This window comes from Gastrolobium bilobum, unplaced genomic scaffold, assembly GCF_033153095.1.
Source record: "Gastrolobium bilobum isolate Gb01-03AN ecotype WA unplaced genomic scaffold, APGP_CSIRO_Gbil_v1 utg35809, whole genome shotgun sequence".
Classification (NCBI taxonomy): domain Eukaryota; kingdom Viridiplantae; phylum Streptophyta; class Magnoliopsida; order Fabales; family Fabaceae; genus Gastrolobium; species Gastrolobium bilobum.
The window spans coordinates 20,443-40,023 of record NW_026896725.1 but is presented as its reverse complement, the minus strand read 5'-3'; the positions used below and the strand labels follow the sequence as shown (position 1 = coordinate 40,023).

The following is a 19,581-nucleotide window of genomic DNA, read 5'->3' as shown; positions in this document are numbered from 1 at the left end:
TCTCCAACAATGTGAAACAGGACCCACGTTAGTCCTTCTGTCAATCCAAAAGTGACGGTGTGAATGACGGTGATGATGTGTCACGTTAAATGACATGCTGAAGCCCACGTGTGTTGGAAGAACGACGTTGTTTGTTGAAACCCACCCATATTGGACACACCATTTTTTGTAAAACCCAAATTTGCCCCTCACCTAACTGTTGGACACTTTACCTTTTCCCTCTTTTCTAACATCGACGCTTCATTGTTGAGAAGGAAGGACGAAGACCGTGGAGTAAACCTTGGTGCCTGCGTTTGGAATACTACGAACTTCTTCAAGAATCGGAGGGAACCAGTGGAAGACAAAGACAACTTGGGAGACTTTGTGAGGCTGAGCATACCGTTAAAAAAAGTAAGAGTATTTATATGTTGAAACATTTTTATATTGTTCTTTGTCATCCTTTTGCTTGTGGTCCTCATGTTGTTCCCCTTTGTTTAATGCTTGATTTTTTTCTGCATGAAGTGGACATTTGTGGTCCATGTTTCCATTTAGGGTTTTGTTTTAAAAGAAAGTAACAATCGGGTGGTGTGGTCCCTGTTTTAGAAAAAGTGCCATGGTTGACCCATTTAAAAACATTTAAAAACCCCATGTTAATCGTTGGAATACATGTCAGCATCCATAAAAAATGTTGCTTTTTTTATTGCTTTGTATTGTTTAACCCTTTCAAAGTCTGTGGCTTCATGGTTTAATGATAGGTTTGGTTTTTTGGTTTTGACAGATGTCCGAATACATAGTGATTGTTTATCATCACGGTGGTATTTTAGTCAGAGATGAAGACGGAGTGATGGCCTATATAAATGGAAGGGTGGACTCATTGCCAGAGATGGACATTGACTACTGCAATATTCGTGACCTTGACACCATGTTTAAGCAATATGGGTATGAAAAATGCAAGAGGATGATATGGCTACAGCCTGGGGTACCCGATTTGGAACAGGGGCTCAGACCTCTTAGTACAAATTCGGATGTGTGTGTCATGTGTGAGGCTGCTCTAGGGAATGACAATGAGATACATGTCTACTTTGATGACTGCATCTCAATTCCGGAGTTTGCTTCACCTACACATGACAGTGAAGAGGATAATGTCATTAATTCAGCACATAACAGGGACCATGAAGAGGTTGATGATAGGGTCAATTCACATGAAGGGTGTGCACAAGGTGATGATGGGGTCAAAGAAAATGAAGACCATGCACAGGCTGCTGATGACCTGAATGCATAAGGTGATGATGGAATGAATTTGGATGAAGACCATGCAGAGGCTGCTGATGACCTGAATGCACAAGGTGATGAGGGAATGAATTCGGACCATGATGAAGACCATGCACAGGCTGCTGATGACCTGAATGCACAAGGTGATGATGGGATCAATTCGGACCATGATGAAGACAGTGTAGAGGATGATGGTAATGGGTCTGAAGATGATAATGCAGATGATGACCATGCTTCCTCACACTCAGATTCATATGAGAGTGTAGAGGATGAGGTTTACGAGCCTCCCCCACCTGGTGTTGAGGATGATTCAGAAGATAATGATGATGATATAAATATGGCAATGGTAGAGAAAAAAAGGCCTACAAAACAGACCCCAAGGAGGAAGGCAGTCAAGAAGGATGCCCCAATTCAAGACTCTGAATCTAAAGAAGTTGATGAAGAGAAAGCCATGATGTCATTTGAGGAAGAAGGATATACCTATCTGCCCGAGGAGTTGAGGACTCCTCCTTCAAGTGATGATGATGAGAATGTTAGACCTGTTTTGCCAAAGTTCAATGAACAAGCTTCTTTTGGGCATGTCTATTAAGAACTTGGTATGGAGTTTATGAATCTGGACCAATTTAAGTGTGCAGTAAAAGATTATAATATCAGTCTTGGGAGGAACTTCATATGGGTTAAGAATGAAAAGGTCAGAGTAAGGGCCAAATGCAGTGTAGAAGACTGTGAAGGGATGGTGTATTGTGCCTAGAACAATAAGCAAAGCACATTCCAAGTTAAGACTTTTAACGAGACTCATACATGCTGCAGAGTCTTCAAGAATAAAAGGGCTATAAGAGATTGGGTGGCCAAGAAATTGGAGAAGAGAATACTAACACAACCCAAGATGACCAGGACAGAGGCATTTGAGCACATGAAGGAGGAATACAATGTTCATTTGGATATGTAGAAAGTAAGTAAGGCTTTGAAAAAAGCAAAGGGGATCATTGAAGGTTGTGAGAAGGAGCAATATGGAAGACTAAGAGGATATATGGCTGAGCTGTTGAGGAGCAACCCTGGCTCCAGTTGCAAATTGCAAGTCACCCCCCAACCTATTCCACAAGCATTGCCAATATTTGACAGAATGTACATCTACCTTGATACTTGTAAGAAGGGCTTCAAAGCTGGATGCAGGCCCTTAATTGGGTTGGATGGATGCTTTTTGAAGGGCTATTATGGAGGTCAATTATTGAGTGCTGTGGGTGAATATGCAAACAAGCAATTCTATGTGATTGCATATATCGTGGTTGATAGTGAGACAAAGGATAATTGGGAGTGGTTTCTGACATTATTACAAGAAGATTTAGGGGATCATGCAGTATTTGGTTGGAACTTCATTTCGGATCAACAAAAGGTAAGGCTTTTTTGCTTGTGTTTCCAATTATTTATTTTACATAGAATTGCCCTATTTAATGGTATATTATGTCAGCACTTAATTTTTGCAAGCTAATTGATGTTTGTTCTGTTTATTGATCAAGCAATTATCTGTTGTTGGCAATGTGTTTCACTGCTGTCATTGATGTTAATGATCTTGTTCTGTTGTTGATCAAGCAATTATCTATTGTTGCCAATGTGTTTCACTATTGTCATTGATGTTAATGAACTTGTTTTGTCGTTGATCAATCAATTCTCTGTTGTTGCCAATGTTTTTCATTGCTTTCATTGATGTTAATGAATATTTTAGATTTCCTTGTGAACATGTTTGTTCTGGTTGCTATCATTGATGATCCGAAATTATACAGTATACGTGTGTTCTGTTTGATTTGTCCATGTAGTGGTCTTCTGTTGCCTTGCTGTCATTTATCATCCATCTGCTTTTTAATGACCTTGACAAGTCCTCCACAAATTTTATCAAAAACCATTTTAGTCCTTTTTTTTAACAAAAGGAACCATATTGGTCCCTAACATTTTTATCGGGGGTACATATTGGTCCCTGCTGCAGATCTTTTAACATGGGCACTTAACACACCAGCACTGTCATTTCCCCTTGTACATGCTGATATTAATCATGCTGATACGAGATTGTATTTTAATTTTTTTTTGTCGTTCACATACAGGGACTTGTCCCAGCCTTGAAGGAAATTATGCCAAGTTCACACCACAGGTTCTGTGTACAACATGTATGGAAGAACTTCATCAAGCAGTGGAAGGATAAAGAGACAAGAGGAATTGTATGGGAATGTGCTAGATGCACCACTGTTCCCAATTTGAGAAGGTCATGCAAAGGCTGAAGACTCTAAACGAACCAGCTTGGAAGTATCTTGACAATATACACCCTTCATATTGGGTTAAGGCCTATTACAGTCACTGGCCTAAATGTGACAACATCACGAATAATATGGTTGAGGTGTGGAATGCAAAGATTGTGAATTATAGGGACAAACCTATAATGACATTGTGTGAGGAATTGAGGTGCTACATAATGCGAAGGATGGCAGCACACAAGAGGATTCTACAAACCTTTAGGGGTAAGATAGCACCTGCACAGTAGAAGAGGCTGGACCAGTTGAAGGTTGGAAGAAATTCTTAGACACCAACATGGACTGGAAACTTGTTCCAAGATCTCTATGAAGTATCTGGAAAGGGTCAACGTGTTGGGGTGAATTTAACTCAACAATCTTGTAGTTGTAATGTTTGGCAGCTTACTGGATTGCCTTGTGAACATGCCATTGCTGCCATTGCACACAAGAATGAACCTGTGGAAAATCATGTTCACCAATGGCTGACAGTGAATGCTTTGCATGCCACTTATGAACACACTCTCAACCCAGTCAATTCCCAACAATATTGGCCAGCTTGTGATGCCCCAAAACCACTTCCTCCACGCTTTAAAAGGCCTATTGGACGTCCAAAAAAGCATCGCAAGAAGGATCCCGCTGAAGAGCTTATGAAGACCAACAAGAAGCTTAGAAAGACTTACACAGTTCAATGCTCCAAGTGTGGTGAGACTGGTCATTACCCCAAGACATGTAAAGGACCTGCTGGTGGATCAAAGAAAAAACCTAAACCGGTTAATGTTGAATTGGCCAGTCAAGGACAGTTGAAGAAATCATCATGAGCATGAGTCAGGGCTGCCCTCCACCAGAGACAAGCAGCCAGCATGCACCAAATGTAGTTGAACCAAGAGGCAGCAACCCACCACCATGCAATCCTGCTGAGGCAGTGACCAGTGAGACAGCAGCTGCAACTAGCAGTGGCACCAGAGCCAGATTCATGGGCTTCATGACTACACCAGGATTCAGGCCACCTAGGCCAGCCCCACATAACTGATTTGGAATTGTAATCACTGACATTAGGCCAGTTCGAATGTGACAGTTGGCATTTTTTTATACTTATTAGGCCAGTAGCTTGGAATTGTAATTAGGCCAGATTTTTGGTATTAGTTTGGTATTAGCCCTGTTTAAATTATTCACTAATGGCTTTTTTTTGTATGCCTATGGTTATGGCCATATTAAGTATGAACACTTTGTTTTTTGGGAAGACAAAGTGTTCCTACTTAATGGTTTATTATGTCAGTTGGAATTGTAAGTACAAAGTGATGATATCAATGGAATATGTTTTTTGGATTACTAAATATCTTATGTCATTACTATTTTTCATTGTTGTCATTGTTGTGAAATGAATGGAAGATTATGTCAGTTTGGTTACTATCTGTATTCACTGTCATGACTGTATTCAATACTGTGAAACAATACTATTTTTTGTTTATGTCATTACCATCTCTTTGGCAGATTTCTTGTCCTGCTTATATTTTGTATTCTGTGTCATTTTGGGGTCATATGTAAACATACCTGAACTTAGCACATTGGTCCCTGTTATATACTTTATAAGTCCTCCACAAATTTTATCGAGGACCATTTTAGTCCCTGTTATTTTTCACAGTTGGCCACATTGGTCCCTAACAAATTCATCGGGGCCCAAATTAGTCCCTGCTAAACATGACAGTAAGACCAATGCCACAAAAAACTGTTACCACAGAAAGCTCATTCCCCCCTTCTGTATAATTCCCTTCATCCTTGTTGTTAGTGTTCAAACAGTCTTTTGACTTTTTAATTGGCATTTCCAGATAACTTAACACTTAGCAGATTGTGCTTTAAGAACAATTAAGTTCAAGGACATTAACCAAATTATATACATTGCATGAACAACATCTCATTACATCCCAACAATGGTCTTTCCATTACAGAGAAGCATGCATATTACAGATTAAAAATGAATATTTCACTCCACCCTACTACAAAGATATAGACATATTACAAAGACAATGATAATGGATCCAGCAAAAACCCTAGCACACCTACACACATGCATCATTTCCTTCTCAACCCTTTCAAAGTGTTCGTGCATCTTCATTGATATGTCTTCAATCTTTATACAGTGCTCATTAATCTTCTTTTTGTGGTCATTCACCTCCAGCTGCAGTTCATCATTGAGCTTCATGTCCAAAAATTTCAACTTGAACTCCATTTCAGCTACATTCAACTCTAGCTTGTTAATTGTCCAATCTTCCAGCTCCATGGTATCAGATGTAGCATCATCCACCCATGTAAAAAAGTTACAGTGTGGCTTCTTTTCCTAAACCAAATTCAACTATACAGTTAATAAGATTGACATACCAAAAATAACGCATGAAAGAATCAACCTCACCTTGAAGTTGGGGCCCCCGAAAAATGATCTATTAGGGTTTCTAGGTGTCTTGGAGGTGTAAACAACATTGTGCCTCCCACATTTACACAATGGAGCAGCTCTCCTTCTTCCACTTCTGAACCTAAATGAACTACTTGAGCTCCCCTTTCCAGAAGACATAACCATGGCATAAAAACAAAGAACAACCCTAAATCGAACAGTATGCACCCACCTTCCCTACACCGTCAATCAATTTTCCCCAAATTCATGCGTTCAACCTTCGATTCGATGCCATGATTTCTGGTTTAAGTTGAACCCTAACAAAAAAATGACGGTGTTTCTTGGATGAAAGAGAACTGGTGTGTCCAACGTGGATGAGTTTCAACAAACGACGTCGTTCTTCCAATACACGTGGGCTTCAGCATGTCACTTAACGTGACACATAATCACCGTCATTCACACTGTCACTTTTGGATTGACAGAAGGACTAACATGAGTCATGTTTCACATTGTTGGGGACTATTCAATGAGTTTAATTTTCTTAGGGCTAATTTGTCTACCGCATTTTTTGTCAGGGACCAATTTAGGTCTTTACTCTAGGATTAATATCTTTGATAAATATCCTCCTTTGATTATATCAAGTTTTTATTTAGATTGCCCCTTATTGGGCATTATATTAAATGAGCCTCTCATATGAGTCCATAACAGTTGTCCTTCAGCCAAGCAATCTGGGTATCCGGGCTACTGGGGTGCATATAGCTTTAAAAATCATCCGGACTTCAAAAGGTTTTAATACCTATCTGGGTATCAAAAAATTTCCTGGGTTTCTCACGGTGAAGCATCCGGGTTTACATTCATAATTATTCGGATTCCCATTTAGGAGTATCAAGGTTTATTATATTAGTTCTAAGGGATAATGTATATGTCTCCTATCTGGGAAAATTGAATTTTTAACTTGCCAAGATATAATTTATATTAATTTAATCGAAGTTGTGACTAACCTTGGATTGCTTTCACCTTCTGATGATGAGTTGCCCCCAGGTCCATCTTTTACCAACCCAGTTCAACTGCTCAATATAAGATTTACCGTATTTTGTTATGGTAAGAAGTTCCCCTTCTATAATCTGGTTCATGGTCTTTGTCCAACATAGTTTCTTATATTTTTGACTCTATATGAACCGAATTAGTTTTACACTTAGTCAAATAATGATTCGATATTTACACGTGACTTTTGCTCTCACTAGCGTGTTGTAGCCAACATACACCGTCTTTGTATTTCGTGTGCATTAAATGCACGAATTGCTTCACCCATCTAATCATTACTTTTGGAGTGAATTGATGCTTATTCCCCTATCGATTATTATTCGTGACTCCAGCGGTTACACTTCACGTTTCATATTTATATTCCCTTTTTTTCCTTTTCTTCTTCATATTTACAACTTATGAGCGTCTTGCTATGTGCTTTTTCCAATTTTATCTTCTTCAGTATGAAGGATTTGTTTCAAAGCGCACTCTCAATTCTTATCATCTTTAAGACAGGTACCATCATTTATCCTTTGGAACTCCTTTTCCATTGTCGTATTTTGAATATTTGAGGAGTTCATATTCTCAAACCCTCATTTATCTGGCACATCTGTCATTTCTTGTGTATTTAAATTCTTCAAAGTTTTTATCTTCGGTTATACTTTCACCTTTGAATCTTGTCATTTTTTCTCCATATTATGATATATTTTGTGAAGTTGTTGAATCTCACTTAGCTAGTATAGTGTTTTGGTATTTATGGGTAGTTACCATATTACCTTCTCTCCATTTTTCGTGAAACATTAGAGTGTTCGTTATATTTAATTTCTATCAAAAATGAGAGGGAAGAAAAATCCCCAACCTGTTGTTGTTCGTGATGGGAATGAGAAAAAGGATGAAATCGAGTTTCTCAAAAGGATCCCCCTGGGTTTCGGTATTGGCTTTGGGGAATAACTAGAACTGAAGAGGAAGAACGTGAAGCAATGCTTCATGGATATCGTGCTTGGAAGCACTGAAAAGAAATTTGGATCAACTAGTTTTGGGAACCGAGGTCAAGGTCGTCTTACCACAAATACTCAAGCTTTCCATGTAATAGGAGCTGAGGTCAAGGCCAATCTGTCCTAACCAAACAAGTTTCCCACCATATTTCAAAACCTCGAGTCTCAAATAGGGGGACTCAAAGCAACCCTTGTTATTCTTATGTCTTCTTGAGTTATAAGCTTATATAAAGATGTTGTGACTCTTTAGCCGAGTCCACTTTGTCAAGTTGCCACTGTGGAAATATTTCGTCATCTAACTCAGCTTCTGGTGATACAAATAATTCTATTTCGATTCGGATAAATCTGCAAGTTTATCAACTAGTGATTCTTCAACTAGTAGCTATTTTGATTTAGCTATGCTCATCAATTTCTTCTGATTATAATTGTTCTTGTTTTAGGTATTTATGGGTCATCTCTTTCAGAGATTATAGGGGAATCTCGCTCTGCTAAGGTAGATTCTGAGCATTGATGAGTCTCTAATTTACTATGTATTAAGGGTCAATATGAGCATGAAATTAATTTAAAAGTAATTAAAAGTTATGAGAATTATAATTAAATTTTTATTTTATTTTTAATAATATTCTCATAAGATTTCTTATATTTTGCAGTAATTTCAGCTCAATAAAGAGATAAATTGGAGATATCAAGCAGAGTAGCTTTGGATTTCTGAATCATTGAAGATCTTATCAAATCTTCATTTGAATATTTTTAAGGAAAGTTTTCCATTAAAATAAAAAGGGAAATATTTGAAGAATTGGATCAAAGATACGATTAGAGATTATAGTGAAGATTCCATTGAAGATATGATGGAAAATTAAAAGATATGGTTTTCATCCCTATAAAAGGCATCTCTTGGAAACACAAAAACACAATTGGACAGAGGCAACAATATTCAGAGAAAGAGACTCACGCTGGAGATCAGGATTCCGGAGAACTTGAAGATTGAAGACCATTGATCTTTCTTCTTCATCTTTTTCTTTTCTTTCTTTGTTATGAATTCTTTTAATTTCTTTAATTTGTTAAAGCTAGATATGTCTGGCTAGTTTTCTTTTTGTAGTTGGGATCACGGACCCGATGTGAATCCTTTATATTTTCTATATTGTTTTTATAATTTAAATAGTTTGTTTTTTTTATTCTACCTGTGTTAATTTTTCCATATCCTGATTAGAATTGGCCACTCTAATTATAAGGCTTTGAGGGTTAGACATATTGGGATTTTAGTCTGGACAAGGGTAGAATAAAAATTTGTGTATGATCTAGACATAGGCTTACATAGATTGCAGACTTATAATTCATTTGCTTAATGCTTAATTCAAGAGGGATTACTAGGACACTAGAATTCTAATTGGGTTAAAGGGTTGAAATCACTAAGACATTAGGGTTCAACTAATTTATAGGGAAATAATGGATTGTCTGAGGAAACCAATTAGTTAATTATAAAATACAATATAGGAATATAAGGGAGGATCGGAGGTGAAGTGCATCCTGGCTACAGTCATTTTACAAATTTTTCACCAATATTTTCTTAACGTTCTTGATACTTTTGCATGCGTTCAAATTTAATTGTTTTTAAATTTTCTGTTTTAAATTTAATTGTTTTTAAATTCTGTTTTGAAATCTCAAAATCAATTACTTTCACAATACAAACAAATTTTATTTTCCAACTTAAGGGGAATAGTTGAATTAATACTTGGAACATTAATCCTCGAGGGAACGATATCTTACTTATCACTTTATTACTTGAGACGAATGGTATACTTGCCGATTTCGCAATAAGGTTTTGGCGCCATTGCCGGAGATTAATTACGCCAATATTAGTCTTAACTTTCGATCTTTGAGATTGGAATTTTTAATTTTTAATTTTTTTATTTTAATTACTGATTTGATTTCTCTCTTTTATGCAAGGTAAAGCTAACAGTGAACCTTTACAGTTTGATCCAGAAATCGAGAAGACTACAAAGAAGAACCCGAAGCTAACCAAACTAAAGAAGCAAGAGGGATCTTTGAGTTCAGAGCCAAAAGTAGAACCTGAGATGGCCGCTCACAATCCACCACCACCGGAGGAGGAATTGATGGAGTCAATCTTGGCTCAAATGTTCACAAGGCCAAATTCTAGCAACATCAGACCACCAATCAACGCCAATAATTTTGAAATCCAGCCAGCACTGATATCCTTGGTGTAGAAAAATCCATTTAGCGGGAAAGATTATGAAGACCCCCATGATTTAATGGACAGATTTCTGAGAATCTGTGACACTACTAAGCATAACGGGGTGTCAGATGATGCAATTAGACTCCGACTGTTCCTTTTTGCTGTAACAGGGAAAGCTCTCAGATGTTTGGATAGACAAGCTCCCAACAGCATCAGAATGTGGGATGAGCTGGCAGCCAAATTCTTCGCAGAGTACTTTTCCAGGGAGAAATACAACAAGTTGGTGAATGAAATTACCAACTTCACTCAACAGCAAGGATAAACTCTATGTGCAACTTGGACCATATTCCAAGAATTGATCAGAAAGTGCCCCCAGTACGACTTGCCGGACGGAAAGAAAGTTAGAGTCTTCTACAATAGAATGACACCAGACTCTAGAATGGTTGTCAATGGTGCAGCTGATGGAACCATAGGGAAGAAGACAACAGCTCAAACTTTAGAGCTGATTGACTATATGGCGAGGGCTGAGAACACATCAATGACAGTTCAACCAATTCAACCAAGAAAGGGAATTCTGCAATTGGGAAACAATGATGCATTGCTAGCAGAACAAAAGATCCTATCTCAACAGATTGCCAGTTTGAATGTTAAGTTGGACAAGATGCAACTTGCTACAGCTCAAGTTAACTCGGTTAACTGTGAGTATTGCAAATGAGAGCATGAGACCAACGAGTGCCCAACCTTGGTGGGATCAGATGCATTACAAGTTAACGGGGTCTGGTATGAGCCAAAACCACTGCAAAACTTTCAGAGAAACCAGAACAATGCTCCAGGGAACAATTTCAAAAGGAGGGTTCAAAGGGGAAGGTTGGATTACAAATCCAACAAATACTTACGACCTCCTCCAATTCCACAGACTCAACCATCTGAATTAGAAAGAGCTTTACTGCAGTTGACAAAGACCACTGATGAATTCATGCAAGAGACCAGATCCGCTTTCAAGAATCACGAAGCATCTATAAGGAATCTGGAAACTCAAATTGGGAAGTTGTCAAGACAATTAGCTGAGAGAAATCCAGGGACATTCTCCAGTGACACCATAATCAATCCAAGGGAGCATTGCAATGCCATCACTACTAAAAACGAGGATCTAGAAAAAGTGGAAGTGTAAGAACCCGTACCGTTAATTAAGAAAATTAATTAATTAATTATGCAAAAATAGAAAATAATTCCATAATTGACCATAATAATTATTATGAGACTTAAATAATTATGGTAAGTGAGTAATAGTACTGAAAGTCGCTTTTCAGACGAAAAATGCAGATACTGGTTCTGCTAGTCGATATAAATGCGTACCGAAAAAGTATCCCAAAAAATTATAATAAGTGCATGATAATTCCTAGAATATTATATAGGACTAGTAAAACAAGTTTCAAGTTAAAATAATGAGAACTGGTGCCAGAAAATGACACTAGCTATGAAAAGCGCGTACCAGAAAGGTGCTCCGAAAAATATAATAAAAATATGATAATTCTTGTAAAATTGAGTAGGTTAAGAATCCTGAGTTTGAGACTAAAATACTAAGCGTAGCTATTTACGTTAATATTGTGTTATTATTTAAGTGTGGCCTATAAATAGGCCCTTGCACAATAACCTAGGCTGATTCTTCAGCCACCTTACGTGAGAATTGGAGCCAGCTGCTGCCACCACCCTTCCTTAGCCTCCCATGCTTGTTTTTGTGCCAAGTCTTCACCTTTTCTTCTCTTTTTCACCATCTAAACACTTGGTTGAGTGTGTGTGAGCTTTGTGAAGGAGGTGAGTGTTTCTTTCTGAGTTGTAGATGTTGTTGGTAAGGTGTTGAGGGGCTGAGTTGGTGTCCCTTTGGTGAGAGCTCTTTTTCTTGGCTTGAGAAGCTTCAAGAAGCTTCCTTTGTGTAGAAAGGTCCAAGCTTGTGTTGACATTTTCGTTTCTTGAAGAAGTCAGAACTGTGAGGAGCCATTGGTGAGCTCCAAGAGCACTCCTTCCTCTGTTTTCAAGTTGGGTATGTGGTTGAACCTTTGAACTTCAGTTTAATGGGTTAAAGTTGATGTTTTGGTATGTTTAATGAGTTAAACAAGTAACCAACTGTTGTATGAACCTAAAACAGAATAAAAATGCATGCTTTGACGTTTTAAAGTGTTAAAAATGGTACCTTGGATGGATATCTTCGTGAATGCAGAAGCTGTTGTCTGTCGCGAAATATCTGGATATGTGTATCCGGATATTGTTATCCGGATATGGGGTCCTTTGATATCCGAATAGGGATATCCGGATATTGTTATCCGGATATAGGGTCCTTTGATATCCGAATAGGGATATCCGGATATGCATATCCGAATATGATATCCAGATATGCATATCCGAATATGTCCCCGACAAATATCCGGATATTCTGGGTTTGCGAGGAATAATAGCTTACTGTTCATCCAGAACTGATGTTTGGGGTTTGTGGACCCTTGTTTGAGGAAGTTGAACTTCTGTAATAATTGAACTAAGTCAGAATCAAGTGATTAAGGGCTTGTGGCTTGTGTGAAGCCTTAAGACGTAAAACGTAAGAAAATGCGTTGTCTTTTGTTGAATGCTTGTAGAGTATGATTATTGATATATTATTGGTCCATAACAGATTGTGATACTGCTGTGTTTGGACTTTGAGATTGTGTGGACTCTTGGCTGGGATAGCTAGCTTGCAAGGTAAGCTTTCGTGTCCTCGGTTTAGCCATTGTCTGTTCCACCATACTCCATGGGGGGAATGGTTTATATGCATAATGTGTTTTCATGTATTATTTTCTGTCATTTATGATTATTGAGTTGAGACTTATGTTGGGCTTTGTTGCCTTATTTGGGTGAGCATGAGAGTTGTCCATGCCACTATATTGTTAGTAATTTTAGCTTGAGTTGTATAAACTGCTAGTTGGTCCGGTCTACGTGTTGTAGTTCCGTGACTAGAGACATATATCTGTTATTTTAATTAATGAGATATTTCAGTTAGCTGTCTTTGCAATTTACATACAGGTATGGTTTTATTAAATGATTAATTAAGTAAGTTGGTAATGATAATGACGTCATAAATGAAAAGAAAAAGATATTCCACATTTTTAACTAAGCGCAGCTTAATACGATGATATAATAACCTTACCGAATATATACGGGGTGTTACAGGAAGCTCCTACAAGCAAGAATGAGCACACTCAAGAAGGCAAGGAAAAAGCAAAAGAGCAACCTCCTGTAGTTCAGAAGAAGCAATGAGATTTCTCAAGTTTTGAGAAACCTCCATATCCCATGGGGAGCAAGCAACACGAGCAAAGGAAGCAAATGTCTAAATTTTTAGATATTTTTAAGAAATTGTAAATTAACATTCCTTTTGCAGAAGCTCTGGAGAAAATGCCTTTGTATGCTAAGTTCCTGAAGGAGACGTTGTCTAAGAAGTGGAAGCTCACAAAGGATGAACCTGTTACACTAATAGAAGAGTGCAGTGCAATCATACAGAAAAACTTGCCTCCAAAGTTGAAGAATCCAGGGAGCTTCAGTATTCCATGCACCATCGGCAAGACGACCATAGAGAAAGTCTTCTGCGATATTGGTGCCAGCATAAATGTGATGTCCCTCACCCTGATGAAGAAGCTGGGAATTGATGAAGTAAAGCCAACGAGGATGAATGTTCAACTGGCCGATCGCTCAATAATGCAAGTACATGGTATTGTGGAAGATGTGCTCGTCAAGGTAAACAAATTTCTAATTCCTGTTGATTTTGTTATTCTTGACATTGATGAAGATGCCAGTGTGCCTATGATCTTCGGAGGCCATTCCTAGCAACCTCAGGAGCGCTAATCGATGTACCTAAGGGTGAATCGATAATGTGCGTAGATGGAGAGTGAGCAACATTCAAGGTACTTACAAATGAAACTTCATTGCCTGCATCTCAATCTAAAGATCAAGTTAACTACATTGCGGAGAGAAAGGTTGAGGAAGGGAACAAGAAGGAAGTCCATCAGCGGCGTGAAGAAAGCAAGCCAAAGGTTAAGATGGAAGAGCAAGGAAAAACATGTGAAAACTAAGGGCCTGTTTGATTTCAGTTTTGTAAAACAGTTTTTTAATTTTAAAAACAAAAAAATAAAAAAAACTGTTTGACAAAGCTGTTTTGTAAAAATAATTTTAAAAACTGTTACTAGATTTTAGTTTTTAAAACAAAAATTAGGAAACAGCTAAATGGTGTTTTGGTTCTCTTTTTTAGTTTTTTGTTCTCAAAACAAGTGAAAACACGGAGAACAGCTATTTTCATTAATGGCAAAGATGTAAATATGGTGTTATCTTTATTCTCATTTTACAATATAAGTGAAATGTATTGAGCTAGGATTTGAGGGCGGCAAAGTAGAAACCATCTGAAGCCACTAAGCGCACGCAAAAGGATTAGCTTATCGTCTCTTCCTCAGGTGTAAGGTACAACTTCGTTAACCTTAAAGCTTCTTGTAGTTTTGTTTAGCATTTATTTTTCCTGGATCCATTTTTGTTCCTTTTTTTTTTGGGTTGTTCCTTTACAACTGATTGTATGTTCTTTAAGAATGGCAAACCACCATTGTTCTTTCTCTCTCTTTCTAAAACCTCTCCCAGATTTCTCTCTTTGTGTGTAAACTATATTCTGATGTGTAGATCTTAAAAAGTGGCCATTTGGATGGATAATGTGTCTTAGGGTTTAAAAGGGTTTTTCTTTTTCTTCAATGGCTACACCCTTTAGAATATGAATTGAGTGCCATGTTTCCGAATGCATCTCCTTGTTGCAGGCTGGTGAGTTGCTTCTGTGTTCATACCCTGTTGCAGTTAAATTTCTCATCATTCTGTTAATTTTCCCATGGATGTTCATTTATTCATTTAGTTTATATCATATAAATAATATTAATGCAAAGGAAGATGTGTATCGGGTTTGATGAAAATTTGTTGAATTAAAATGGATACTGAATATAGCTGTGCATATTTGCAATGATTGAAAAGTTGTATAATAACATTTGTATCCATTAAGTTAAACGTGTATGAGAGGGGGTCCATGAAATTCTGTTAGTACAATTTAACATTATTTTCAACAATAATAGTGCACTAATATACATTATCAATCTTTTCTTGGCTAGGTTGTTGCCTTGGCTAGTTTGAGCTACTCCTCACATTTGAAAAAAGACCTGTTAGAATTTCTCTTGATAAGATTGGTCTCCATCTGACTATATGCTCTGGATATAATAAATGAATTGACTCCTTCTTTGTTGAAAAAAATATAGCTCTAATCTTCCTTAAGTAATAAGTAAAAACACGGTGTCCTTGTCTTCAAGTCTCTGCCTCTGGGCATGAGCTTTATAATATCACACAATCCTACTCTCTTCTTTTACTAAAATAGACCTTGTCACTTGTTAGCAATTAACATATATTGACCTTCTTATACTTAAAATGTTGTGGAATTTAAATAGTCTTATTATCTTTCTTCTTCCTCCAAGATTGGTTTATTTGGTTAGTATATCTGTATATGTGTTTTCTTTTGTTGTAGTTGCGGATAAACCCAAACAGGGTAACATGACATTGTGTTTTCTTTTGTTCTCCCAAAAACCATATACTTATGATTTCAAAAATGCAATTATATTTAACATTTTGAAATGCTCATACCAGTAATAGTAACAAGATTGTCTTTATGTTGTTCACGATAGATGGAAACCAATATTGACAAACATGAGTAAAAGGTCTGGCCAGATTCAATAGTTAAGTCTTATATCCAGATTATGGTTGAAGAGGTTACCAAAGGAAATATGCAGGCTGGTGTTTTTAACTCTAAAACATGGAATTCCATAAAGGATAGGTTGAATTCCATAGCTAACCGCTCTTTTAATGTTAAGCAAATAAAGCAAAAGTACAATAGACTGCGGTCCAAGCATCGTGAGTTCTCTTTACTCTTGCAACACACTGGATTTGGTTGGGATGCAGAAACAAATATTGTTACTGCTAGTGAAGAAGTATGGCAAATATTGTTAGGCACATTCGGAGGCTGCTCAATTTCAAAAGAAAAGATGTGAGCATTACAAGTTATTGGGAATCATATTCAATAGAAGTACTGCAACCGGAATACTTCATCATTCCTCTACTCAAGACCCACCAAATACAGATGAAGAACAAGAGCTTGAAAATCAATACCTTAATAATGGGGTTCATGTAGATCTTGATGGGGATAGTTCAAATGATGACATACAAACAACTGAGTACAACACACATGGGAGAAAGCGCAAAATTCAAGTAAGAGAGCGCAAGTCACACAAAGAGTCTAAAACATATCAAATGGGAGATGCACTTAAAGCATGGGCCGAAGCATCTAAAGCAAGAGCAGAAGAATCTTTAGCTAAAGCTGAAAAGCATAGGGCCACTCCTTCAGTTGACTATTCTATTGCAAAGTGTGTGATTGCCCTTGATGAGATTAAAGATATTGCTAATGACATCTACCTAAAACCTTTGCAAAAGTTTATGGAACCTAGTTGGAGGGAAGTGTTTCTTACCATGTGTACTGATAGGAGAAAGATATGGTTAGATAGTCTTGATTGAGAACCTTTGCATGTGTGAATAATGTTTTTTGGTTGGGTTATGTCATGTTGTAGTTTGCTACACTTAAGTTTTTTGGTTCCGTCATGTCATGCTGTTTTTTGGTGTTACACAAAGGAACCCACTTGATCGTATGTGTAGTCTTGACTTGGGGGATTCTGTATAGTAGGATGTATAATTTTCAACCTAACTTATGTATTTTGTTGTGTAGCTGTAGCATAATAGTTATAATAATTTGAAGTGTTATGCACAGAGTACTTTTGTTTACTGTCTCTTTGCCAAATGAATGTTTTTAAGTTATCCTTTAAAACATTACATACGATTAAAAAAAATTATTAAATGAAATTGACAAAAAAAATAGTAATCAAACAAGTTTTCTATTTTTTGACTTTAAAAACATGTTTTTAAAACAAAATTACCAAGCAAATTTTTTTGTTTTTTAAGTTTTAAAACTATTTTAAAAACAATTTTATCAAACAGATTTTTTTCTTCTTTTGTTCTGAAAAATAGTTTTCAAAAACTGTTCTACAAAACTGTTTTAAAAATGAAAAAATGAAAACTCAATCAATCAGACCCTAAGTTTAAAGTTCTTGAGAACCCTCATCCTCATCCACATGCATATGATCATGAAAAGATACAATACTGGACCAAGAAGACTGAGTAATCAATGGTAGCGTGCTTTCAACCACCATAATGACAAGGGGTACGTCAGGCTCGTGACGTAAAACAAGCGCTAATTAAGAGGCAACTCAATAAGTTTGTTTTTTATTTTATTATTTTATTTTTATTTTATTTTGTTTTGTTTTTTTTTAAAAAAAATTATTTTCTTTTATTTTATTTGAAAAAAATTATTTTTTTTGTTTTTTGTTTTTTATTTTTTGTTGATTAAGAGATGATGTATTTTAAGTGGTTGTGAAAAATTTCAGGTGATTGAAAATTTTGTGAGAAAAATAAAGGAGTATCACTTCTCTGCGCCTCATACTCCAAATTGGCGTATGGTACGCCAAAAATCCAGTGATTTCTGTAAGAGACTATCTCCGTCAGCGCTTCGTACACAAAGTGGCGTATCAAACGCCAATTCAAAGAGGCTTCTGTTTCTCACGCCAAATTGAGTTTGTTATAATTTTTTATGGGGAAAGTGTCCGTAAATCTCAATGATACACACTATGTCATTTTAAGTTAAACGCTGCATTTTACAATGAAAATTTCTCACCAGCTCCGTGTGCGTCCTCCACTCTTCTTGCGTTCTCTATTCTTCCCTAATCCACATGTATGTTATTCATTCTCCTTTCTCACTGAAATTACCTTTCCCCACCGTTCTCATCTTCATTCTAATCTCTGTTTATCTTCAAGTTCCTTCCCACCCGCTGTGTGCGCCAAATATGTCCTCCATTATTCTCATCCCCTTTCACATGTTTTCCCTTAGTTTTTATTTCCATCTCCATTATTTTTCTCTCTCTTCGTTTTAGCTTTTTTGAACTGGGTATTGTCATGATTTCGCTTTTGAGCATTAGAAGATCTACACTAGAATATGGGTCAAAACCTAATTGGGTTTTATGTTTGCGGTTTGGGATATGATCTGAGTGCTTTTTCTTGTATTATTACGGTCAAATTATCTGATTTGATTGCTTGCTACAAGATTTTGTGAGCTCATGCATGGGTTTTATAAAGTTATCCGAGTGTACGTTCTTAGGAGTGATTTAATTTGAGGTACTATACTGCGTTTGGTTACAAATTTTCTGCCTAAATTGCATGCTTCATTTTGTTTTTCTATTATGTTGTGTACGCTTACTGGTGAGTGTGTTATTGAAGTGGGTTTACCGTTTTTCCATTTCCCTGATGTGGTCTTGGTAATGTGTCAATTGAGGTGTGCAATTGGTCTAATTTCAGTGCTAAAAACCTACTAATAAGCATGTTGTTTATGGGTTTAACATGTTCTCTTAGTTTTATTTTCTGGCGATATTGGGTGTTGTGCCCTAAATTTTGTTATTAGGATATCCGTATGGAATGCATATAGCTTTGGCTTGATTTGATATCCATTTGATTCAATTGTTTTAATGTTTTAACTCATTTAGCTCTGGTTGATTTTTAACTAAATTAGAAGCATTTAGTTAGGTTGGTTCCATTTTCACTATAAGAATCCACTTGCCCAACTGAAAAGTCACCCAGGAATCAATCTTAGTGTTCTTATTTGATCCATTGATACCAAGCCATGGCCTTCCGTTCCAAACAAAAAGGGGCAATTTGATATCTCTGTTCCTCTTCATTCTTATAGAAATATAAAAATTGCTCAACTTTGAAAATGCAAGTTTGGGTATCTTCAGACCCATCAAATCTTGGGACTTTGATCCTTAGATTACGTGTCCCTTGAGTGTCTCTAAGATTTGCAGTGCTGTGATTTGTATCAGTTAGGGACGTTGATGTGGTTATTTCACGGTAGTTGTCAAAATTTGCACAGAGTTTGCAAGTGAATTCTCGAAACATTTTGTTCATTTTCTACTTCAAACTCTCCACTGATCTGGAATGCATTTCTGGAGGCATGGTTGCAATGGAAGCACGATTTTGATAAGATAAACCTATGAGTGTGTAACAAGGAAGGAAAAGAGAAAGGAAACTTGAATATATATATTTTTTGCAATTTACTATGTTGTTTGTTTGGTATGAAAATTAACGAGTCTATGTTAGGAGTTTATGAACCTGTGACTCGAAAATAGTTGTTTGGTTTAGTTCTGTGACTTGTGTCCTTTATGATGCATGCATCTTAGCACTATCTATTTTGCTAAGCTGAGATGTCAATTTTTTTGGGACAAACATGCATTTTGATAGATGATGGAGCTGGTTGGGAAGAAA

At 36.8% G+C, this 19,581-nt stretch overlaps 2 protein-coding genes across 2 annotated transcripts; one reads left to right on the top strand and one right to left on the bottom strand.

Annotated features, from left to right (window-relative positions):
• The first annotated feature begins 1,273 nt into the window (after nucleotides 1-1,273).
• LOC133301648 (uncharacterized) lies at nucleotides 1,274-1,840 on the top strand. Its single transcript, XM_061501304.1, has one exon. The coding sequence runs from the start codon at nucleotides 1,274-1,276 to the stop codon at nucleotides 1,838-1,840; it is 567 nt and encodes a 188-aa protein (XP_061357288.1).
• Nucleotides 1,841-5,511: 3,671 nt separating this feature from the next.
• Nucleotides 5,512-6,102, bottom strand: LOC133301647 (uncharacterized protein At4g04775-like). Its single transcript, XM_061501303.1, has 2 exons — nucleotides 5,938-6,102; nucleotides 5,512-5,865 (listed from the first exon to the last, which is right to left on the bottom strand). Exons 1-2 carry the CDS (start codon nucleotides 6,100-6,102, stop codon nucleotides 5,512-5,514), a joined length of 519 nt encoding a protein of 172 aa, XP_061357287.1.
• Between the last annotated feature and the right edge of the window lie 13,479 nt (nucleotides 6,103-19,581).